The 21,613-nt window shown below is 59.5% G+C and overlaps 2 protein-coding genes across 14 annotated transcripts; both read left to right on the top strand.

The window, feature by feature from the left end:
* Positions 1-9,043: 9,043 nt before the first annotated feature.
* On the top strand, positions 9,044-16,893 carry POLM (DNA polymerase mu). Of its 13 annotated transcripts, none has more exons than XM_039847052.1 (11): positions 9,047-9,353; positions 10,535-10,718; positions 11,456-11,554; positions 11,681-11,851; positions 12,465-12,536; positions 14,212-14,332; positions 15,613-15,745; positions 15,849-15,951; positions 16,028-16,119; positions 16,349-16,432; positions 16,599-16,788. In XM_039847052.1, the coding sequence occupies exons 1-10, from the start codon at positions 9,181-9,183 to the stop codon at positions 16,401-16,403; spliced, it is 1,203 nt and encodes a 400-aa protein (XP_039702986.1). In that variant the 5' UTR covers positions 9,047-9,180; the 3' UTR covers positions 16,404-16,432; positions 16,599-16,788. The 13 variants fall into 13 exon arrangements, with proteins under 13 accessions (XP_039702978.1, XP_039702979.1, XP_039702987.1 ...); XM_039847046.1 differs by having other exon boundaries at positions 9,048-9,353; positions 16,028-16,273; positions 16,599-16,826; XM_039847053.1 differs by lacking the exon at positions 15,849-15,951 and having other exon boundaries at positions 9,045-9,353; positions 14,212-14,336; positions 16,028-16,273; positions 16,599-16,826.
* A 161-nt stretch (positions 16,894-17,054) lies between these two features.
* PGAM2 (phosphoglycerate mutase 2) lies at positions 17,055-20,636 on the top strand. The gene is made up of 3 exons (XM_039847060.1): positions 17,055-18,717; positions 18,830-19,010; positions 20,418-20,636. Exons 1-3 carry the CDS (start codon positions 17,932-17,934, stop codon positions 20,582-20,584), a joined length of 1,134 nt encoding a protein of 377 aa, XP_039702994.1. The 5' UTR covers positions 17,055-17,931; the 3' UTR covers positions 20,585-20,636.
* Positions 20,637-21,613: the final 977 nt, after the last annotated feature.

The following is a 21,613-nucleotide window of genomic DNA, read 5'->3' as shown; positions in this document are numbered from 1 at the left end:
CAGACACCCTTGTTCCTGCCTATTCTGCGCCTTGCCATGTGTCCCCAGGCTGCTCCTGGCAGCAGGATGATGCAGCAAGCGTTTACCCACAAATGTCCTCTGCAAGCCTCTGAATCATCCTTCTGGAAATGTTGTCTTGGAATTTGCCCTGTTGCCCTCCGTCGAGTGTGTCAAGCAGAGAGGCCCAAGGTGGGGGGCGGCTGTGAGGCATCACTTCCCGCAGAGGCGCCTTCAGCTGGCTCACACATGGATCGGATTTGGGCCCGACAGTCTCTGCCAGGGAAAATAGAAGCCAGAAAAAAATAAGAAGGACTAGAAAGGACCTTTTCGACAGCCGTAGTGAGTCACCGACAGGAACTTGAGCAAAGGCCTCAGGCGCTGGGCTGGAGGGCCGGGGAGTGAGGGGCCCGTCGCCCCTAAGGGTCTGGGCTGGGGAGAGGACAGGCGACTGCTGTCCATGTCAGGTGGAATGCCCCCTCGATGGGCAGGGCTCTTCCTGGGTGTGGAGATGCAGCCAAGGGCTCAGCCGGAGACCCGTCTGCTGAGAAGCGCAGCCTCAGAACCGAAAGGTCAACAGCAAGAGGCTCGTGTGCTCCTGCGGCTGCTGCTCCCTGTTCTGGGGGCCAGTGCCCCCTGCTAGCAGGCAGGACACCCGTGTCCATGTCCGAGGACACGCATGAGCTAGTCTGGGGTCTGCTGGACACCCTAGAGCGCCCCCTCCAGCTTCCTAAGAGAGCCCTGGCCCTTTCCCTCCCCCCAGTAAGGGTCTATGGCGGAGGCGGGTAGCAGGACTGGGCCTGACGGGGAGAAAGGGGACAGCCCCCCAGGTAGGCCTATCCTTGCTGCTTCCAGAGTGGGGGAGGGGAGTTCTTGGAGGAACCCGACAGTGCAGTGGGTCACTGGACAGACGGTCAGGCCTGGGGGAACAGGAAGTCAGCAACTGGATGTGGGGATAGAGGGTACCAGGGAGTGAGTCCAGCCCTGAGGAGAGACTGTTCATGCCAGTCACCGAGCCAGGTCTTGGCACATGGGTGGCAGGTTGGGCAGTGCTTAATGCTTGCTGGGTATGTGCCCATCTCCCCCATTTCTGAGTGTGGAAACTGAGGCCCAGGGAGAAGTGACGTGTCTGAGACCAAATGCTCTTTGTGTCCAGGCTCCCTGGACTCTGGCCATCAGGCCACAGGGTCACCAACCACAGGACCAGCGTGGCCCGGTTCTAGCTGGGGCAGCTGCAGGACACAGGGACAGGGATGAGCAGGAGCGACAGGGCCTGGGGGACCTGGAGGACACCCTGCCAGGTGCTCGGAGCCTCGGCACAGTGGTCTGACGGGAAGACCTGGGGAGCCTGGCTCTGGACAGCAGGCTCCAGGCTCAGACGCCAGCCACTCCACCCCCAGTCCAGGGACCAAGGGAGAGGGGCCCAGGCCTGGCCTGTCCCTCTGCTCCTCCCTCCCTCTCGAAACCCAATGTCTGCAGTCTGGACGTCACCAGGAGTTAGGTGGCTCGGCCCACAGGAGGTGGTTCCCAGAGCCATGGAACCTAGGGTGTCCCAGACACTGGCCTTGTGCACAACTGGCAGAACAATTTTCTGGGTTTCCAACAAGTTGAAAGTCTCATGTGATTTTCCAAAGTCTGACGGCCCCGCCCAGCTCCCCCCGCCTGGACTGCTGAGTGAGCAGAGTTCACCCAAATTCCTTCCACTCACCACAGAACCAGCCCCTGGGGAGACTGGGATCACCGCGCCGTGGGGAGCGGGGCTGACGGCTCAGGGGACGGGGCGGCTTCCAGTGCCGAGTAATCCTGTGTCCGCAGGCTGGAGGGCATGTGGGAACACACTGTGACGCCAGCCAGTGTCAGGTCCCAGGGGAAAGTAAGCAGTCCAGCTCCCAACCGGGTCTGCTGGGAACAACGTCACATTTTCTTCTCCGTGTGCTCCCAAGGACTCAGGCGTGGGTCTTACAGGAGACACCCAGCTAGTCGCAGCACACAGGGATCTGTGCTCATGTTCTCCGCTGGGGAATTTTTTCCAAGCAGAGGCTGTAGGAGAAAGGACTGAGAACTTTGGTCGCAAAAAAGTGTTGGCTTCTCCTTAAATTATGCTGACGGTGACATAGAGGCAGACAAAACCCTGGGAAAGAAACTGCAGCCCCTAGTCGGGGAGTGAACCTTTTGGGAGCCGCAGTTTCTCTCTTCTGGACACTGGGGTGACAATAACGTAACCTTGTGAAGCAGCACGAGATCTCACCGAGAAAGTCGTGTCTGAAAAATCGTAAGTCTTCAATAACGGGAAGCTGTTAGATGTAGCTCTTTGTATTTTTCAAGCTGATTTGACTTTGTTTCTACTTTTAAAAGCTGTGAGAAATATCCAGGCAGGTCTGTCCCCGACCCTGGGCGGCCTGGGTGGGGGACAGACGTGAGCACTACGTTTCCCGTGTCAGACCCTCATGGAAGTTGTCCTGGTGTGGGCAGAGCTGAGAAACCACTGTCGTTCAGAGCCGCTGTGGTGGCTCGTGTGTGTCCACTGAGGGGGCTCGAAACGCCCAGACGGCGGGTCAAACTCTTTCTGGGTGCAACCTGTGGGGGCGTCTCCGGAAGAGACACGCTGATCCCAGCCAGCCAGCTGAGAAACGTAGATGCCACTATGTCTGCTGTCTGCCCAGACCCCTCCACACCCCAGAACCTCAGCCTGCATTCGGCTCCCAGTGTTCCCCAGACAGCCCGTGGACCAGGCGGCTGACCTCCGGCCCGTGTCTTGCTCCCATCCGCTGCAGCTGAGCATGGCGGCAGCAGCCCGCGGCCCCCCCGCCAGCTGTGAGGCGGCCTTAGGGCTGGGGAAGTGGGGGCCAGCCTCATGAAGGAGTGGGTGCCCCAGGACCCTGCACAGGCTCCTTCCTGAGGTGTGCTATGGCTGTGAGCGGGGTATGTGACTCTGGAGGTGCCAAGCCTGGGACAGCCAGCCTGTCCACGGGGCCTTCAGGAAGCAAGGTGCTGTGGTGGCCCCAAGAAGACCTTTGCTGGCACCCAGACTAACACTGCACGGTCCAGGTTTAGGCGAGAGGGCTCTCACCGACTCAGTGGCACATCCTGCTGCGGACCAAGAGTGACCTCTCCTCAGACACCACGCCTTTGGGCTTCACTCAGAGCCACCTGCTCTCAGAGCCTCTCCAACCGTCCTACATTAAGCCCCAGCCCTCCCCACATGTGCCGAAAGGACCACTGCGCCCTCCTCACTTTATTTGTGACATATTGGGGCACACTGACGGCATCAATACTCCAGTTAAGTGGCCATCCTGTGCCCGTGCCCTTTGCCCTTTGTAGGCCCTGCCCATTCTGCTGCAGGCTTGGTGGTGTGACCGCTGTAGACAGTGGGATGAGAACAAACTTGGTTCTTGGAAAGGCTTGAAAAAATGCTTGCAGAGTCCCCACTCCCCTCCTCCCCGCTTCCAGAACCACGAGAGCACAGCTGGGTGTAGCCTGCTAGAGGACGAGGCTGCTGGGGGCAAAGCTGAGGCCACTTGACACTGGCCACCCCTGCCAGCGGGATGCGGGGGACCAGCTGTGCCAGGTCAGACGGGCTGAGCTGCCTACGTGGACGATGGGCAGGCGTGTGACGGTTCTAGTCCACTGAGTCGGGAGGCTGGTCACTCACGATAGCTAACACTCACCTGGCATGTGTATCACGTCTCCCTACCAACGGTGCTGGCTTCGCAGGGCCAAGGATTGGGGTCCATGATGTTGACTACTGAATCCCCCAAACCCTTGTTCAGAGATGTGCCTGACACGTACATGCCCTGAGTAAATACCTGTAATGTGGCAAATACGAGATAAACACCTTAGCAGGATCTTGTGAGACAGATAGGCCTTGGGGCCAGTGGGAGCCGTGCAGACAGGAGGGTGGGCGGGCCAGCATGGAGCATGGCCGGGCTGAGAGGGTGGTGGACGGGGCACTGCCGGCCCTGCAGCACTTCTGGAGAGGATGCAGTCTCTAAAACGTAAAATCTCCTTCAAAGACAGGTTTCAGAGCTCCATAACATAGCAAGTAAAAGTTTAATGAAAAAGAAACTTGGTCTAATACCTAGAGACTCAGAGTTGAATCATCTCAGCAGAGAGGTCCTGTGTCTCCACTAAGGGACAACTGATTTACAGCCCAGAACCTGCAACTTCCGCTTATCAGTTGAGATCAGGGTCAGCTGCGAGTGATGGACAACCCAACGTAACAATGGCTAAAATAAAATAGAAATTTATATGCTCATGTAAACAAAATCCAGAGGTAAGCAGTCCAGAGCTGGTAGGGCAGCCTACCGGCCCTTAGAGGTCCTGGCTCCTTTCATTGCGTTGCTCCCTTACTTTCAACATATGGCTCCCATCTCATGGTGCAAAATAGCTGCTCGACATCCCATCATCTTCGCATCATCCCAGCCAGCAGAAAGGAGGAAAACAACAGTAGAGCACGATCTCTAAGAACACTTTCTAGAAGCTCACACAAAGCTCCAAGTTTTTTTCATTGGCCTTTGCCAGAACTCAGTCGCAGGCCCCACCCAGCTGGAGGGAAGCTGGAAGTGTGGCCTTTGCCAGCTGTGCCAGGAGCTCTGTTACTGATGAAGGAGATACTAGATATTGAGGAATAATTTACAGTCTTTGCTACAGATGATATTTTTTCATGTTCGGTAAGATTACCATTTTCTAGTAGAGGAAGATGTAAAAACCTGAAATCCCCCTAAAAAACTATAAGAATAAGAAAGAAATTGTGAGATTAGCAACTTTTATAACGGGTTGTGAGTTAGGGATCACACTCTCGCGTTTGTCTTCACACCTGGGACAGAAGCCCTGCCGACAGAACCGAGAAGCGGACGACCTGTCCCACAGGAGGAGGCAGCTGCTGGCAGGTGCGCACCCGCAGCTGCACGGCTCCTGCTGTTGGAGAGAGCGCCAGGGTGCCCAGGGCCACTGCGGCACCCAGAGTCCCAGTGCGAAGCCCTAGCTGCCCTCTCTCTCTACCCTCCTCTCAATCGCCAAGCTCGTTCTTCTGCCTGGCGGCCCCAGGCAGCTATCTCTGTACCTGGCCCTCTCACCGGGCCCGGGACGCCCTGGCCCCTCACAGTCTCCCCATGGGCATGGGGGCACCTCCTGCTAAGAGGCACTTGCTGAGGGCCTGACAGTCAGATGCATACATTCCATGCCAGGACGGCTTACGCAGTCAGCAAACATTCATGGGCCGGCATCGTGTGTGGGCGCTGCCCCCCAAGCCCCTGGCAGCCTTCTCTGCACAGAGGAGACAGATGCTATAGCCCACAGGGCTGGGGGACACACAGGAGGCCCAGCCTGGGCTTGGGGACCAGCACAGACTTCCTGGAGGAGCGAGTGAGATGAGTCAGGCAACTCACCACAGGGAAGGGACAGTGTCTGGGCAGAGGGCACTGCACGTGCCAGGGCCCAGAAGACCCTGCTGCAGGGGAGCAGCCGAAGGGACTTCAGAAGGACAGGCCAGTGTGAGGCCTGGGCAGGTCAGCTGAGTGTAGACAAGAAAGGCAAGGGGCCCTGGGGTGCTGGCGCAGGGCCCACCAGACCTGAACCCAGACATGATGAGGGAGGAGCCCGCGAGGCCACTGGCTGGGAACTGGAGTGGGGTTTTGAGAGGGGCTCTGGAAGAGCAGTTACCAAGGAAGCGGGCCGGGAGGGGCCGGCCAGCATGGGCCCGCTCTGCAGACAGCTGGCCACACATTCCCGAAACCAGGGCTGTGGACTGTGCAGTGGGGATTGGGGTGACTGATGGGGGAGGGGAAGGGCAGTCACACCCTGGGAGTGTGTGCGGGGGTGGGCAGTCACCCCGCCCCTCAGGACTGGCGAAAGGACTGGGTGGCCTCTTTGTCCTGTCCCACTGTTGACCGAAGCAGACTTCAACAGAGCACTGTCATTTGAGGCCCTTTGACAGACCTCTGGCCTCCACACGGGGAGGGAATAAGTTTCTGTTGCTTTAAGCCACCCAGTCTGTGGTAATCTGTTACAGCAGCCACGGGACACAAACACGCCAGGCTTTAGGGGCTAAATTGCGTCCCCCAAATTCACGTGTTGAGCCTGAACTCCCAACGCGACAGTATTTGGAGATGGAGCTTGTAGGAGGTAACAGATTAAATGAGGTCAGTGGGGTGGGGGTCCTAACTCAATAGGCTTGGTGGCTTTTCAAGGGGAAGGGAGCCGGCTCTGTCTCTGCACATGCGCACGAAGAGGCCGTGTGAATGAGATGGCAGCCACCTACAAGCCACGTGAGTTGGCCTCAGAATGAGATCACCCTTGTCGGCACCCTGGTCCTGGACTTCCGTCTCTGAAACTGTGAAAAATATTTGTTGTTGAAACCGCCCAATGTGTGGTGTTTCATTGCGTCAGTCTGAGCTGACTGCTCCACCAGGCAGCCCACACCCGGTGGTGTGGAGAGCTCAGGAGGACCAGGCCCGCGCTGGTGGCTGGTGCACCAAGGCCGGCGGCCCTCGGCAGTGTCCGGCAGCATTAGTTGTCTGGCCACGAGCAGCCCACAGGAGCCAGGACCACCGCTGGGGGGGCGGGAGGCAGACAGATACAGCAGGGTCCTGGCCCCACCGGCCAAGGACAGGTGTGAAGGGCACTGAAGTGACCTTCATGGAAGGTGCTCCATGAAGGCCATGAGGATGGAAAGATGACTGCCAGGGACCTCTTGGAGCTGGAAGTGGGAACGAGAAATAGCCAGATGAGATTCATTTTGGAAAAATGCAAGCTCATGCATTCGGATAAAACTAATCCACAACACGATATGAGACAGCCACTCACAGAACGAGGACTGCCACCCCCAGGACAGCGGAAAGGGCCAGCCAGGAGGCCATCTGTGCGGCCTGTCTGACTTTTTTGGGGGTGGTTTCAACGTGGGGAACAGTAGGCTGGGGACTTAGGCATCTTGGAACCCTGAGCCAGGTTTATGGGAAAGAGGGCTGAATTCTCCACTTCTTAGCTGGTCAGACTGTGGTGGCCCACAGAGGGCAGGGAGGAGAACATGCCACCCATCAACGCTGTGGCCTTGCCTGCTGGTGCCCAGGCCTCCATTCAGTAGTCACTGAGGGTCACCCTTCCCCCTCACAAACCTCCCTGCACCTGTGGAAGGCCCTGCGTTCCTCATTTTTGCAAGTAACCCAGTGTTTTAAGTATTCAAGTGTGATGTCACTAAAAGCTGCCTTTGCTCCAGATGGAGACGGAGGACGTTAAAAAGAAAGAAAATAGTTTCCAGGGATAGAGAGGTGGAACTCACAGATGAGAACTAGGCTCCCACTCCTTACAGAGGCCCTGGGAGCGGCCCCTTCCCTCCTGGGGCCACAAGCCCAGCCTCTTGGAGTGTGTGTCCTGGGGTGGGGGGCGGCCTTAGCCCCTGCCCACTGCACATGAAGAGAAGATGGAGCAGAGGGGTGGGACGGGGTCACACCTGGCCTCTCCCGTCTTAGTCTGAGCCCGGCTGTACTGCCGTAACAAAGATTCCAAAACATAGTGCCTGGGAATGAGAGACACACAGGAATGCTCAATGTTTTCAAGATATCAGCTTTCCTAACCTAATCTGTCGATTCGAATGCAATCCTAACCTTGGAAAAGGAATTGCTGGGTGTGATTTTTGTTTTTGTTTCTGGTTTTGGTTGGATATGGTTGCCAAACTGGTTTTCAAAAAGTTCTTTCTAAAAACTGCCAGTTCTCTCACACCTTCAGCACGGGATCAATCCTTTACACGTCCGACAGTGCGGCAGGTGAAGATGTCTCTCTTGCATTGGTCTTCTCTAATGACCCGGCGGCTCGGGCAATCTGGCGTCAGCCGAGTAGCATTTCTTCTTTGGCTTGCTACTGCTGTCCTTGCCAATTTTCCCATAGATCATTGCCTTTTCCTTATTTATCTGTGGACAATTTTATAATTACATGAATTAGACTTAATTTCAGAATGTCACAGACACCTGTCCAGCTTGCCTTTTAATTTTAAAATACGTTTTAAATCTGGGAGCCGAGTCTGTCATTCTTTTCCTTCAATGTTCAGGTTTATTGTGGGGCAGATTGTAAAAACATTCATCGACTTTTCAGTATCTTTGTTTTTTAGACTTGAAAGTTAAACCCATCTGGATTTTATTATGGTGTACAGAAGGAAGGGAACCAACTTCTATTTTTCCAAATGGCCGGCCAGCTGCCCCAAGCCCTTTGACTGAAAAACCTTTCCCGGGTTTGAAGCGGCCGCTCCACCAGCACGTTCCAGGCTCGCGCGTCTGCCCCGCGGCGCCGTCCCGGGACCCCGGGACCCCGGGACCCCGCGCCGCCGGGTCCTGGCGGCCACCCGCTGGGCCTCTGCGCGGGCCCGCAGCTCGTTCCGCCAAGCCAATACCCCAGCCCGGCCCGATCTCGTGCCGCCCCCTGCCCCTGGCAGAGGGCGGGCGCCCAGCCCCTCGGCCCTGTCACTCACGCCGGGCAGCCGGGCCGCCGGCCGCGGCTGTCTGTCGGAGTAATTTAAGTAGAGGGTGTGTCCCCCTATATTTGCATAGAGGCGTGTCACCCTTCATTTGCATAGAGGCGTGTCCTCCTGTATTTGCATATAGGCGTAATGCCTGTATTTGCACATAGAGGCGTGTCCTCCTGTATTTGCATAGAGTATGACCCCCCGTATTTGCATAGAGGCCGTGTCCTTCGTTCACATAGAGGCGGCCCTGGCTTCATTTGCATGGGGAAGGGAGGCGTGTCCTCACCAGCCATTTGCATAGAGCATGTCCTCTATATTTGCATAGAGGCGTGTCCCCCTGCATCTGCATGAGGCGTGTGTCCTCGCTATTTGCATAGAGGCGTGTCCTTCGTTTTTATAGGGCGACTACTTCACGCATTTGCATAGAGGCGTGTCCTCCTGTATTTGTATAGAGGCGTGTCCCCTGCATCTGGTGTCCTCCTTATTTGCATAGAGGCGTGTCCTTCGTTCACATAGAGGCGGTCCCTGCTTCATTTGCATAGAGGCGGGGCCTCTGGCACCGCCCAATCAGGCCCACCGTGGTCCGAGCGGCCCCAGCGGCACTAGCCACCGAGCCCGAGTTTGCGTGCGTGGGGTGGGCCCGCCCCGGGGAGGAGCCCCGCGCCACCGCCTTCCTTCCGGCTCCCCCTACCCCTCTAACTCAGTCCACCGCCGCCGAGGTCCGCTCCCCGATGCTCCCGAAACGGCGCCGGGCGCGGGTCGGGACACCTGGCCCCGACTCCTCCGCGGCGCGCTTCCCGGGGGTCGCCATCTACCTGGCGGAGCCGCACATGGGCCGCAGCCGCCGGGCCTTCCTCACGCGCCTGGCGCTGTCCAAGGGCTTCCGCGTGCTGGACGCCTACAGGTGCGCGGGCTGGGAGCAGCTCCCCGAGGGCGGGGACACTTACCTGGGGTGAGGGCGGGTGTAGGGCGCGGCGTCCACAGCCCCACCCCTCGGAGAGCCGGGGACGTCCGCGTCGGGTGGACCGGAGGACACCGCTCCGTGCCCACCGCCAGGACTTAGCAGATGACCAGCCACGGTCACGTGCCGCGTTTAACAGCTGAGGGGCTGAGAGCTGAAAGAACTCGCACGCAGCTGGCCGGGTGGGGGGGCCACGCCAGGTTTCTCGATTCCGTTAACCCTGGGACGTCATGGTCGCGTCCTGCTTTCATTTCCTCTTCTGTAAAAGGGCGCGAATAGTTAGGGCCAGGAGCGATCTGTAGGTCGAGGGACTGTGTGCCAGAGGCTTTGTAGACAGCCACATGAGTGCAGGCGTGGTGAACAGTGTCACTGCCTTCGAGAGTTCTTGCCATCTCCTCTCTCCGGGCACTGAGAAAGTGACTTGAGTGAGGCTCCGGGACGACAAAAAAATAGCAGCTACACAGGCGATGCAGAGAGTAAGGTGGCGGGTTCCCCTAAGTTTGAAGTCGAAAGAGCAAGCGAACCCGAGGCCAGTTCCTCCACAGTGGTTTCTTTTTTTAAACTTCATCTTTGGTGGTGGTGGCGGGGGGTGGTTGTGGTATGGCAGGCCCACTCAGGAGAGGATGGTGATGGCAGCGTGGCATGTGCTGGGCGCCGTGGAAGCCCCATCACTTATTAGCTAATTTACTCTTTACAACAACCCAACAAGGGAGATGAACTGTCTCTGCTTTACGGAGGAGCAAATCAAAGCACCTAGAAGTGAGGAAGGTGCCCAGGGGCACGCAGCAAGGACGTGGCAGAGCTGAGGTTCAACGCCAAGCTGTCTGGCTCTGGCGCTTGGATGAAGAACCCCTGGTCCTTGGCCCTGAGGAACTCCTTTCTGTGGGATGCGAAGAGAGGGAGACAGCACAGAATCAGGCTGGGCTTCTGACAGCTCGAGCAGGGACCACAGCTCTGCGGTGCTGGAGGGCCGCCAGTAGAGGGGGCTGGAGGTCTCTGAGAAGGTGGTATTTGAGGTGGGTGCTCAGAGGCAGAGCAGAGGCTTGGAGGTGCTAGGGAAGCAGGAAGGGTGGCAGGCCTGGGTATGTGGCCTGGGCCTCACCCCTCCCCCTGCCCCTGCCCAGCTCTGAGGTGACGCACGTGGTGATGGAGCAGACCTCTGCGGAGGAGGCCGTCTGCTGGCAGGAGAGCAGGGTGGCGCCCCCCGAGTCCGGGTGTGCCCGCCCCGCACTGCTGGACATCAGCTGGTTCACAGAGAGCATGGCAGCCGGGCAGCCTGTACCCGTGGAGGGCCGGCACCGCTTGCAGGTGAGTGGGTGGAGGGCACAGAGGGGGCCCCAGCGCAGGTAGCTCAGCTTGGTCAGGTGCCACACGTCGCAGCCGTGCCTTAGCATCTAGACGATGTGGGTGCTGAGGGCTCTGATCCCACCTCCGAGCCAGGCCATCTCAGCTTCTGCTGTCACCATTCGTGCAAACTCTCTTTGAGTCCACCTGTGTTTAGCATCTTTGGCCTTTCCAGGTAGATGATTGTGATCCCTGAGTGAGATGACAAGGGCCGGCAGGAGCCTGTCCTCAGAGTGCTGTGCAGTTCGTGGCCTTGGCCCCGTCTGTGCTTCCTAGGCGAGCCGAGCCGGGCGATACAGGTGTAGGCTCAGAACAGGACACCCACGTGCAAATCCTGGTCCTGCCTGTGAGCCATGAGGCCTCGGTCTCCGCTCCTGAGGTGGGGGTGTCAGACATTCCCTACCCACGTGATTGAGATGCTTCGGGGAGCTAGGGGGCTCATGCAGCATGTGCACCAGCAGGAAAGGTGCTCTGTGAGGATCGGCATGTGGCGCCACCCTGCCACTGGCCTGCAGAGCCCGTCCCTGGCTGCTGTGCAGGGCAGTGCCGCCTCTGCCCCATGCCTTCAGTCATTTCGCCCTCAGAGTCAGCCTCTTCTGTCCTGTGTGCCCGAGAGCCCTAGGTGACCGCCTAGGAGAGGCAAGGCTCCAGAGGCTGCCAGCCCTGCAGGCTCAAGTGGCCTGTTCATTGCCCATCCCTAGGTGGCTGTGCCCAGGAAAGGGCTGCCCAGCCTGGTGTGGATGCCACCCTATGCGTGCCAGCGCCCCACACCCCTCACACACCACAACACCAGCCTCTCGGTGAGCCGTGGGTTCCCAGCCTCCCTGGGAGCACTCCCCACTCTGCCCTGCCCCAGGCTTGGGGACAGGTGGGTGGCAGCTGGCGAGCTGCGATGAGGCTCCCCACCCACCATGTCCTCCCTGCAGGAGGCTCTGGAGATGCTGGCAGAGGCGGCGGGCTTTGACGGCAGCGAGGGCCGTATCCTTGCCTTCAGCAGAGCAGCCTCCATGCTCAAGGCGTTCCCTGGCCCTGTCACAGCCCTGAGGCAGCTGCAGGGCCTGCCCCACTTCGGAGAGCACTCCTGCAGGGTTGTCCAGGTAGGTACGTGCCACTCCTCGGAAGGCGGGGTTGTGGACACAGTGGGCTGCGGTGACCTGGAAGCTGGTGAGCGCAGGTGGTCGGCTGGTTCAGGGCCCACTGTGCAGGCTCCCTGGCGGTGGCAAGCCACCATCCACTCAGATTCCTCACGTAAGTCAGGGTCATACCCTGTTTCAAGGTGGCTGAGACGACTCAGAGGGAGCCACCAGGGCCTGGCAGGGCTGGCGGCTGGCACTGCTGGCATCAGCCCAAACTGGATGGTGGCAGAGAAGCCCCATGTGTAGGCACTTCCTTCCAAGTGCAAAGGCCTCTGTACCCATCTCTGGGAGCACGCACGGGGACAGAGGGGGCCTTCGTGCTTTTAGATGCAGGCGCGCCGACTTCACCAGCTGTTCGGAACAGCAGTCGTTGACACATATGGGGACTCGTTACTCATCCGAGGGACCACCTGTGTCCCGGGGCCGAGGGGCTTTGTGGTCGCCTCCCTGGGCGCAGTCTGCGTCTCCAGTCCCTCTGTCCCATGCTGACACCGCAGGGCCCCTGCCGACATGAGGTCTGCAGGCCTGGCCCAGCTCTCTCCGCCAGCGGGCTCACGGCCTTGTCTCTGCGCAGGAGCTGCTGGACCGAGGCGAGTGTGTGGAGGTGGAGAGGGTCCGGCTGTCGGCCAGGTACCGGAGCATGAAGGTGCGCGCAGGGCAGGGCAGCTGCAGGGGCGCACAGCCCACTTCCCCGATGACTCCACAGTCACGCAGCGGTCGGAGTCAGAGGGCCTCTGAGGAAGTGGCAGCTGACACCTGACACGCATAGGTGGAAAACAGCAAAGAGAAACTTGTTTTGAGCACAGGGAATTTTCTAGATTGCTCAGCACTGTCCTTACTGGACTGTTAACGGATGCGCTCAGGTGTGTCACATGCTCTGCACTTTAAACAGCGTCTGCTCAGAGCTGAGGGAGCCAGCAGGGCCGCGGAGCCTGGCTCTGGTCTGCGTGTCTGGCATCGTGCCCTGATCTGGTGTCACCGCCTGTGTCCACAGCGCCATCTCTCTGCTGCTCCTCAGCTCCGATCGCATGTGGAGCCACCCGACGTCTCAGCGCTGCTCCTGTGGCTGCCAATTGTTAGACTGGCGGCCTGTAGGGTGGTGAGGCGCCTGGCAGGGCCGGCTGTCGCGGCCGTGCGGAATTGCCCAGAACGTTGCAAGGATCGGCGGGGGTTCAAGGAGGGAGAGGGGGCATCCCTGGAGGACAGAGGGGCTCAGGCAGGCAGAGGACAGGGTGGGTGTGACCCAGGAGCCAGGGAGGGCGAAGGGCTGAGAGAGTGGAGCCGTCAGTCTCCACATGGGCACCCAAGTCCCAGAAAACGGAGAAGTATGTTAACAATTAGTTTACTTTTATAAACAGTATGCTTGGGTTATTCTCAACATTTTTTCTGTCAGGGTTCCTTGGTGACAGTGACTCAGCTCCTGTTCTTGGTTTGGGGGATCAAGGAAAGGATGACCAAAACATAGCTCAAAAAGGGGTACAGCTTGTCTGCAGGAAGTGGGGCTTGGGGCTCGAGTGCTGCCGGGCTGTTCTCTCTCCTTGGCACTCCAGCTGCCTCCCCCAGTCACACGTGGCCTCAGAAGGCGCTCCTGCCACACGTTACAGCCTCCGCCGCTGCACGGGCCTGCCTTCTGCTTGGTTCCAAAAATCCCTGGGGAGGGGCTCTGAGTCGCCGGTCTGGGGCAGGGGCTACTCCTGACCAAGGGGCTGTAAGAGACAGGTGACTTTCTTGGTCTGGGGTCAGGGCCCCCCTGTGTGAGAGACGTGTGTGGGGAGGCGGCCACCCCATGAGAGCTCAGTTCTAGCCCTGTCATCTCCTGCGTCCTGGGCGCTATGCTGGCCAATGGCTGGGCAGTGACGCCTGCTGTGTTTGAGCCTGGAACAATGGCACCAGCCCCGGGCTCATGTCCTGCCGGACCCTGCTGAAAGCACCCTCTATTATGAGCGGCCGTGAAGCTCACTGTGTGTTAGGAACTGCAGTGACGTGTCAGCTACTGTTAGGTGACTGGTGATGTTAGAGTCATAGGCTGGAGCTGCACACGGTCTGGGGACAGACTTCCTAGAGGAAGAGGCCAAGGCCCTGAGGTCTTTCCATGCTGCCCCCTGGAGGGTGGGCTGCACAGGCCAGGCTCGGAGTTGAATCCTGCCTATGCTTGCCGTGGGGCCTGGGACAGGCTGCTTAAACTGGAAAGATGCAAGTAGGGGCAGCACTGGCCGGGCCGCGTGATGACCGAGTGACGATCCTTTTGCAGATCGGTGTTGCTTTGCACGCCCTGATATGAGAGCTTCACTCTGATCTGGCTGCGCTCATCCTCCCAACAGCTCTTCACTGGGATCTTTGGGGTCGGAGTGAGGACTGCTGACCGGTGGTACAGGGAGGGGCTGCGGACACTGGACGATGTCCGAGAGCAGGTGCAGAGACTGACCCAGCAGCAGAAAGCAGGTGAGCCCCAGAGAGGGCCACTCCTGGGCTGCCTCAAAGCAAGGTGCCCCAAGGCTTTGACTTTAGAGCTAACGCTGCCTGGAGGGCAGGAAGGTCAGTGGGGGGTCCCAGTGGAAGGCGGCTGTCTGTGGTGGGCTTCCCAGGGTCTCCACCCAGTGGGGCCAGGACCCATTGCAGCCCCTTCTCAGAGAGCCATGGCGGTCTCAGTAGCTGATGTGACATTCGGGACCTCCTGCTGAGACATGGCTCGGACTGGGTCTGAACAACTGGGCCTGGGCACACCTTGCCAGGGTGGGGCATGACACTCTGGCCTGCTGGCCAATGACAAGGGGACCCGGGCGGTAGGAGAGGCTCAGCAAGGGGCCTGCTAGTGGGAGTTGGCACTGTGCAGTGGGACGAACAGGAACTTGAGTCGTTTAGGCCTGGGTCTGAGACCCACCTGGGCCACTTACTATGTAGGTAGTTGTGGCCCTGAGTCTGACTCCCTGAGCCTCTGTTCTCTGTGAAGCCACTGAGGCCAGCAGGTAGGAGGTGCTGAGCAGATGCTCCATTCTTTATGGCCTGGGGCACCCCATGGCCCAGCACCCACCACCTCTTCCTAGGGGCTGCAGGAAGGGCCCCTGGGGGTCTTAGGAGACCGACCAGTGTCACTTCCTGGTCGGTCAGCAGGAAGTGACAAAGCTGGAGCGTTAGGTGGTGACACTGCTAGTTCCACTCAATTGCCCCCCAGCCCAGGACACAGCAAGGCTAGGGGTGACAGCAGCTCTGAGAATGTGCTCTGCCAGGTGCTGTCACTGCCACACGTAAACCTCTAACTACACGTGGAAGGTAGAGATCCCTCTGATGGGAGGACAAGGACTTGGGCTAATGTGCACTGCTCCGAAGTGGTAGAGCTATCTTCTATGTGTCTGTCAACTGCCGGTCCCATTTTATTTTTAGTTTTTTAATTAATTTTTTCATGGTGACATTGGTTAACAAAATCCAATAAGCTTCAGCTTACACTTTAACAGTAAGGCATATGTATGTTTACACTGCGTGTTCATCTTCCATAGTTAGCGGGTCCCATTTTACAGGGGGGAAACCAAGGCACTAGAAAGAGTCTGTGTCTTGGTCGTGTCAGCGTTCGCATCCCCCGTGACGTAGATGCGCTCTGTAAGACGCTGTGCTGGCGGGGCGGGGAGGGCACGTGGGGCCTCTGTGCAGATCTACAGTTACCTCAGAATGAAGGCTGGAGGGGAGTGGAGAGGGCGACGGGAAGGTCAGCAGAGCTGTGCCCGCAGGACTCAGGCACCATGCGGACCTGAGCACCCCGGTCCAGCGGCCCGATGCGGAGGCCCTGCAGCAGGTGGTGGAGGCAGCCGTGGAGCAGGCCCTTCCCGGGGCCACAGTCACACTGGCTGGCGGCTTCCGGAGGTAAGGGGCCCTCCCCAGCAAAGGCACAGAGTGGCTGCGGGGGCAGGTCTGGGAGCGCACGGAGGCCGTGCCCTGGACAGCAGAGTCAGCCCGGGCCCCGCAGGGGGAAGTTGCAGGGCCATGACGTGGACTTCCTCATCACGCACCCCGAGGAGGGCCAGGAGGTGGGGCTGCTGTCCCGAGTGATGCACAGCCTCAAGGAGCAGGTGAGAGTGGCGGGGTCGGCTCTGCCTTGGTGGCTCCTGGTGTGGTCACATAGCGGTCACAGGGAACTCCCCGCAGGGCCTGGTCCTGTACCACCAGCACTGGCTCCCGCAAGGCCAAGAGCCCACCCGCCCAGCCCGGAGGAGCCGCACCACCGACACCTTGGAGAGGTGCTTCTGCATTCTTCGCCTGCCAAGTTCCCCGGGGGTTGCTGTCGGGGGCGCCCTGGGGCCCTGCCGCCCCTGGAAGGCGGTGCGCGTGGACCTGGTGGTCGCCCCCATCAGCCAGTTCCCCTTCGCCCTGCTTGGCTGGACCGGCTCCAAGGTAGGGCCTGTGCTGTGGGGCCGCCTGGTCTGGGGTCGGGGCCCTGCCAACGCTGTTGCTTCCCCGCCCCCCCAGCATTTTGAGCGGGAGCTTCGCCGCTTCAGCCGGAAGGAGAGGGGGCTGTGGCTGAACAGCGAAGGGCTGTACGACCCGGAACAGGTGCGCTGGCGGGCGGGAAAGCGTAGGGTAGGCGGCCTGCTCCTGGCCTGAAGCCCACGGGCAGGGCCCTGGAACACCGCCCACCCCACTGTCCTGGGACCCCTCTTGTCTCCCCCCACCCCCCGCCTTTGTCAGGAGAGCTACCAAGGTCCCATTTCCATTGCAGGAGACGTTTGTGCACCTGGCTGCAGAGGAAGACATCTTCAGACACCTGGGCCTTACATACCTCCCGCCGCAGCTGAGGAATGCCTGACCCTGCCTGCCCACCCACCTCTGCACAGCAGAAATGCCACCCAGCTGGCCAGCCAGTCCCCACCACGCCCCGAGCCACTGGACATCTCCTGGCAGAAGTCACCTGCTGCCCCAAGCCCTCGCCCCTCCCGAGTGGAACCCCTGTGACTACCACTCCCCCGGGCACACCCATCTAAGAGGAAACCAAATGAAATCACCCGACTAACCAAGCTCTGTTTTCTGGAAGTGCTGCTGTGTGTTGGCCCGAGTATGGGGACGGTTCCTCCCGCAGGTCAGTCTTGCCTGGCCACCTACCCCTCGGCCACTGGTGGCACCATGGCTCTGACCCTGGGCCAGAGTCCTCAAGCTGCCCCCCAGTGCTATGGGACCCAAACGGGACTTTATTCGCAGGGCTGTAGACCCTGTAGACCTGACTGCTCTGTAGTCAGTGCTCAACTGGCTGCTCCCAGGCTCAGGCCTCCGAGCGGGAGGTGGCGCTGGAGCCCCTGCCTACTGGGTCTACCGTGGGTGCTGCCACTGGGGTCACCTGGAGAGGGACGAGGCCCCGAGGGCAGGGAGTTGGCAGGAAGAGAACTTTGAATGCTTATGGTGCCCACTGCCTCCTGCTGGGTCACCCCACACCCCAGCCAGACTTCCTGTCCCCACCTATGCTCCTTTGAGGTCTGTTCAGAGCACCTTTTACAGTCAGGTCACATGGTTTCACTCCTAGCTCAAAGCCCTCCAGCAGTGCCCCACGTTTCCCAGTAAGTCCCAAGTCCTCACCATGGCCCTCCCCACCCCCACCCCCACCCCATGGCCCCCTACTCCCGTAGACACCCTCTCCTAGGGGACAGGGTCCCGTTCCTCAGATCCCCAGGCGCCCCCACGCTCAGCTGTCCAGCTGGAATCACTCTTGACTCAAAGTCTGTCAGATTAAGAATTCCCTGATCACTCACCCCATTAAAAACATTTTTAAAACTAAAATGTAGTAAAATGGACTCTTTTAGTCCAGTTTTATGAGCTTTGACACACGTAGACCTGTTCACCTCCACCAAAAGCAAGACACCCACAGGCTGTCCCCGTGGTCACAAGCTCCACCCCCCTAACCTGTTCGTCTGCTTCCTCTCTGGCCCTATAGCTTTACCTTCTCCAAGATGTCACATAGTGGAACCTTTTGGGACTAGCCTCTCTCCACTGAAACACAGGCCGGTCCCCAGCTGTGCTGAGGGGCTAGGAGAAAGTGGGTGGGGTTTTCACGCCTCTGCCTGATGGGTCCGGACCCCTGGGATCCGGGAGGGTTTGATGGGGGCGGGGAGGCAAGTCAGGGCAAGCCTTTCTCTGGACAGTACCCATTTCTCCTAGCACCCACCTCTTGGGCTTGCCCTTCTTGGCTGACAGCCCTCCCCAGCCTGGGCTCCGTGTGGGGGACTGGTGGCTGTTGGAACTATTTTAAGTCCAGCTTCCAGCCTGCCCTCCCCCAAAGCTTTGCTACTGGTCACCTGCCGCTGCCTGTCGGGCCTGGAATGCTGATTGGCAGTTGGCCAGGATGGGGGCTGGGGACGGACTGTTATAAAGCTGGTGACACGGTGGGAGGCAGCTGTCCCAGTCCGGAGCCTGCCACGGTCCCCAGCACCACCACCATGTCCACCCACCGCCTCGTGATGGTTCGGCACGGCGAGAGCACCTGGAACCAGGAGAACCGCTTCTGCGGCTGGTTCGACGCTGAGCTGAGTGAGAAGGGGGCTGAGGAGGCCAAGAGGGGGGCCCAGGCCGTCAAGGACGCCAAGATGGAGTTTGACATCTGCTACACGTCGGTGCTGAAGCGGGCCATCCGCACTCTCTGGACCATCCTGGACGGCACAGACCAGATGTGGCTGCCTGTGGTACGTACCTGGCGCCTGAACGAGCGGCACTATGGGGGCCTCACGGGCCTCAACAAGGCGGAGACCGCCGCCAAGCACGGGGAGGAGCAGGTCAAGGTCTGGAGGCGCTCCTTCGATATCCCGCCGCCCCCCATGGACGAGAAGCACCCCTACTACAGCTCCATCAGCAAGGTAGGTGGCTGGGGGGGTGCGCGGCGGGCAGGAGGAAGGCCGGGGGCAGGGCCTCGGGACAGAGCTGGGTGGGGTGGCTGTCTCTGGGTACACAGCAGCATGGTGCCCCCAGGAGCGGCGCTATGCAGGCCTGAAGCCCGGGGAACTGCCTATTTGCGAGAGCCTCAAGGACACCATCGCCCGGGCCCTGCCCTTCTGGAACGAGGAGATTGCCCCCCAGATAAAGGCTGGCAAGAGGGTGCTGATTGCAGCCCACGGGAACAGCCTGCGGGGCATTGTCAAGCACCTGGAAGGTGAGGCGTCCCTCACGTGCTGCATGGGGGGAGGTGGAAGGGACACGGGCCCTTGCATGTCTGGCTTCCGGTTCAGCAGTGCCCACTGCCTGGCCCAGGCGGCTTTACAGCTGTTCAGTGCCCAGGGTGGGGCTTTCAAACTGAATTGAGCTGGAAGGGTTGGAGAAACTATTTAAAACAGACACTGCAGCTTCCTCCTGACAATGGTAGGTGAAAACACATCCCATCACAGACCCAGCGCCCAGGCCCACCCTGCACAGGGGCTAAGGTGGGGAGGGCCCAGGGTGGCATTTTGGCCAATGACACTAAGCTAGGAAAAGGCAGAGCTGACAAGTTCCAAATCCCGCTTTGCTGTGTCCCTGGTCTAGTCACATCATGTTGGGACTCACCTGGTAGTTCTTGGTACTGCTGGTTCCTGCATGTGGGGCTGAGGCAGAGCCCTGTCCCTCCAGGCAGAAGTATGACCAGTCAAAAGGGGCAGTTTTGCAGCTGGGCTCCTACCAGAGGGGCTGGGGCAACTGCACAGCATGGTGGGGTACTCCAGGGGCCCCCTTTGAAGCCTGCTCAGGCAGCGACAGAGGCCTTCAGGGTTTGCAGACATAGACGAGTCTGTCAGCATCAGAATGGCTTCAGACTTGTTGGGGTCACGGAAACAGGAGGCAGGTGGGGTTGCTAGGCAGCTGGCCAGAGCAGACAAGCAGGCCCCAGGACGCCAGGTCCATGCACACGCCCCACACCTGGCGCTGAGTCCAGCAGACAGAGGACATCTTCTGCCCCTCCCACCCTCCCTGGGGCTTCACACGCCCACGTGCCTCTACGCTAGCTGGGAGCAAAGGGCACACTGAGGGGACATGGCTGGGCCCTCCGTTCCCCAGAGAACTGGCCTCCTTGCACTGCAAGGTGGCAGAAATGCCAAAGGGTGAGCTATTCCAGGCCAGGACTGACAGCGGCCAGCAGCGTCAGGTTTCTGCAGAAAATGCTACCCTTTCACCGGATGGAGTCTGTGTCCACCTTGGCCATGGGAGGCCCATCCTGCTGCCCCTCATCTTGAGAGAACCCCCTGCTCTACTGTTTAGGATGCCCAGTTTAGAACTCTCTAAAAATGTGCAGCTAATGGCCTGACTGAACCCAAACAACCATGGGTTGGGCCAGAGGTCACACTGGGCTGAGTTCCATGGCGCCACCTCAGGTCACAGGAGCTGGGGCAGGGGAAAAGGTCCTTGGTTTAGCGCAGCTTTCTGTAGGCCGCCTTCCCTTGGCTGTCCCGATCTCCAGCACGTTCCCATGGCCATGCTGCCTGGCCGACCAGCTCTGTGGCTCGTCAGTCATGGAGCCTGCTGAGCGCAAAAGCAGGTGGCCGCCTGGTGAACAGGCCGGGAGGGCTGAGGACCTTTGGTTCCCGCCCAGGGATGTCAGACCAGGCCATCATGGAGCTGAACCTGCCCACGGGGATCCCCATCGTGTACGAGCTGGACAAGGGACTGAAGCCCATCAAGCCCATGCGGTTCCTGGGTGATGAGGAGACTGTCCGGAAGGCCATGGAGGCTGTGGCTGCCCAGGGCAAGGCCAAGTGAAGGGTGGGCTCTGGCAAAATAAAGCTGCCTGCAGTCCAGCATGGCCCTATGCGTCAGGCATGTGGGGTGGCACATGTTCAACCCATAGTACCCTCAGCTGGGTCCACAGGCCCAGAGCTGGAGGTTCTGCAAACACTATCCTGGGGGGTCTGGCTATTACACATGGGAACCCTGAAGACCAGGAGCACGAACCTAGCCCCCATCTCTGGTTATCAGGTGGCCCCTGACTAGCCCTTGTTGTATACCCCGAAGCTGAAGAGCCATTTTGTAACCTTGCTCTGCAATCTAGAAATGCCTGGGGTCACTTTAAGAATCCAAGTGGCCCAGCCCTGCCCACGGTGAGCAAGAACGCCAGGCAGGACACCACTTCATGGTCAGTTTCCTTTAGGTGGGTTGTCCTGTGCTGTCCTTGCATCCCCAGGGCAGGCAGGGTGAGGTGGCACCCTGAGCTGCGCCTCCTGGGTATCCCCTAGTTTGGAGACAGACAAGCCCACAGTGGGCCTCAAACCTGGGAATATATGACTCATGGGGCCTCCATACCTAGGGGGCAGGTGCTGTCATTTTTGTGGGAGAAAAATCAGGATGTGAGGCTTGCTTGAGCATGGCCTATCCACGAGAAACACAGGACAGGCTACTGCCACCACACAGAAAGGGGGTACTGGGCTTGGTCACCACCTGGGGTCTCCTCAGTGTGGCCTTCACCCCAGGCAGCTTCTGCCTAACAACTCCCAGGGCTCACAAGGAAGTGTGGTTTCCCTAACATTCACTGGTGTCAGGTGCCTCCACGGACACGCTCACACTGGCCAGCATGGAGGGAATGGGGGCCCTCGCCATCCCCCCCACCCCCAGAACTGACACGCCGGCTGGCTGCACTCACGCCCTAGTGTTTATGCTTCTCCCAGATGGCTGTGGCCAGCTGTGCACAGGGTGAACACGCACACACGCGCCAGACAGCAGGGGGGGGGCTTGTTCCACACGGGGCAGTCAGGGGCTGGGACCTGGGGACCCTTGGGGGCAGTTCTTAAGAGA

The sequence above is a fragment of the Pteropus medius genome, unplaced genomic scaffold (assembly GCF_902729225.1).
Source record: "Pteropus medius unplaced genomic scaffold, Ma_sr-lr_union100, whole genome shotgun sequence".
In the NCBI taxonomy this organism is placed as follows: Eukaryota; Metazoa; Chordata; class Mammalia; order Chiroptera; family Pteropodidae; genus Pteropus; species Pteropus medius.
Note: the sequence above shows the minus strand (reverse complement) of the source record. Positions and strands in the feature narration are given on the sequence as shown.

Bases quoted from the DNA above. Each gene is read 5' to 3' on its own strand.
- PGAM2 (XM_039847060.1), top strand. From the start codon at position 17,932: ATGGGTCCGGACCCCTGGGATCCGGGAGGGTTTGATGGGGGCGGGGAG. The intron at 18,718-18,829 runs GTAGGTGGCTGG...TGGTGCCCCCAG, and splicing joins ACTACAGCTCCATCAGCAAG to GAGCGGCGCTATGCAGGCCT. The intron at 19,011-20,417 runs GTGAGGCGTCCC...GTTCCCGCCCAG, and splicing joins CATTGTCAAGCACCTGGAAG to GGATGTCAGACCAGGCCATC.
- POLM (XM_039847041.1), top strand. From the start codon at position 9,181: ATGCTCCCGAAACGGCGCCGGGCGCGGGTCGGGACACCTGGCCCCGAC. The intron at 10,719-11,455 runs GTGAGTGGGTGG...GCCCATCCCTAG, and splicing joins AGGGCCGGCACCGCTTGCAG to GTGGCTGTGCCCAGGAAAGG. The intron at 14,333-15,612 runs GTGAGCCCCAGA...CTGTGCCCGCAG, and splicing joins GACCCAGCAGCAGAAAGCAG to GACTCAGGCACCATGCGGAC.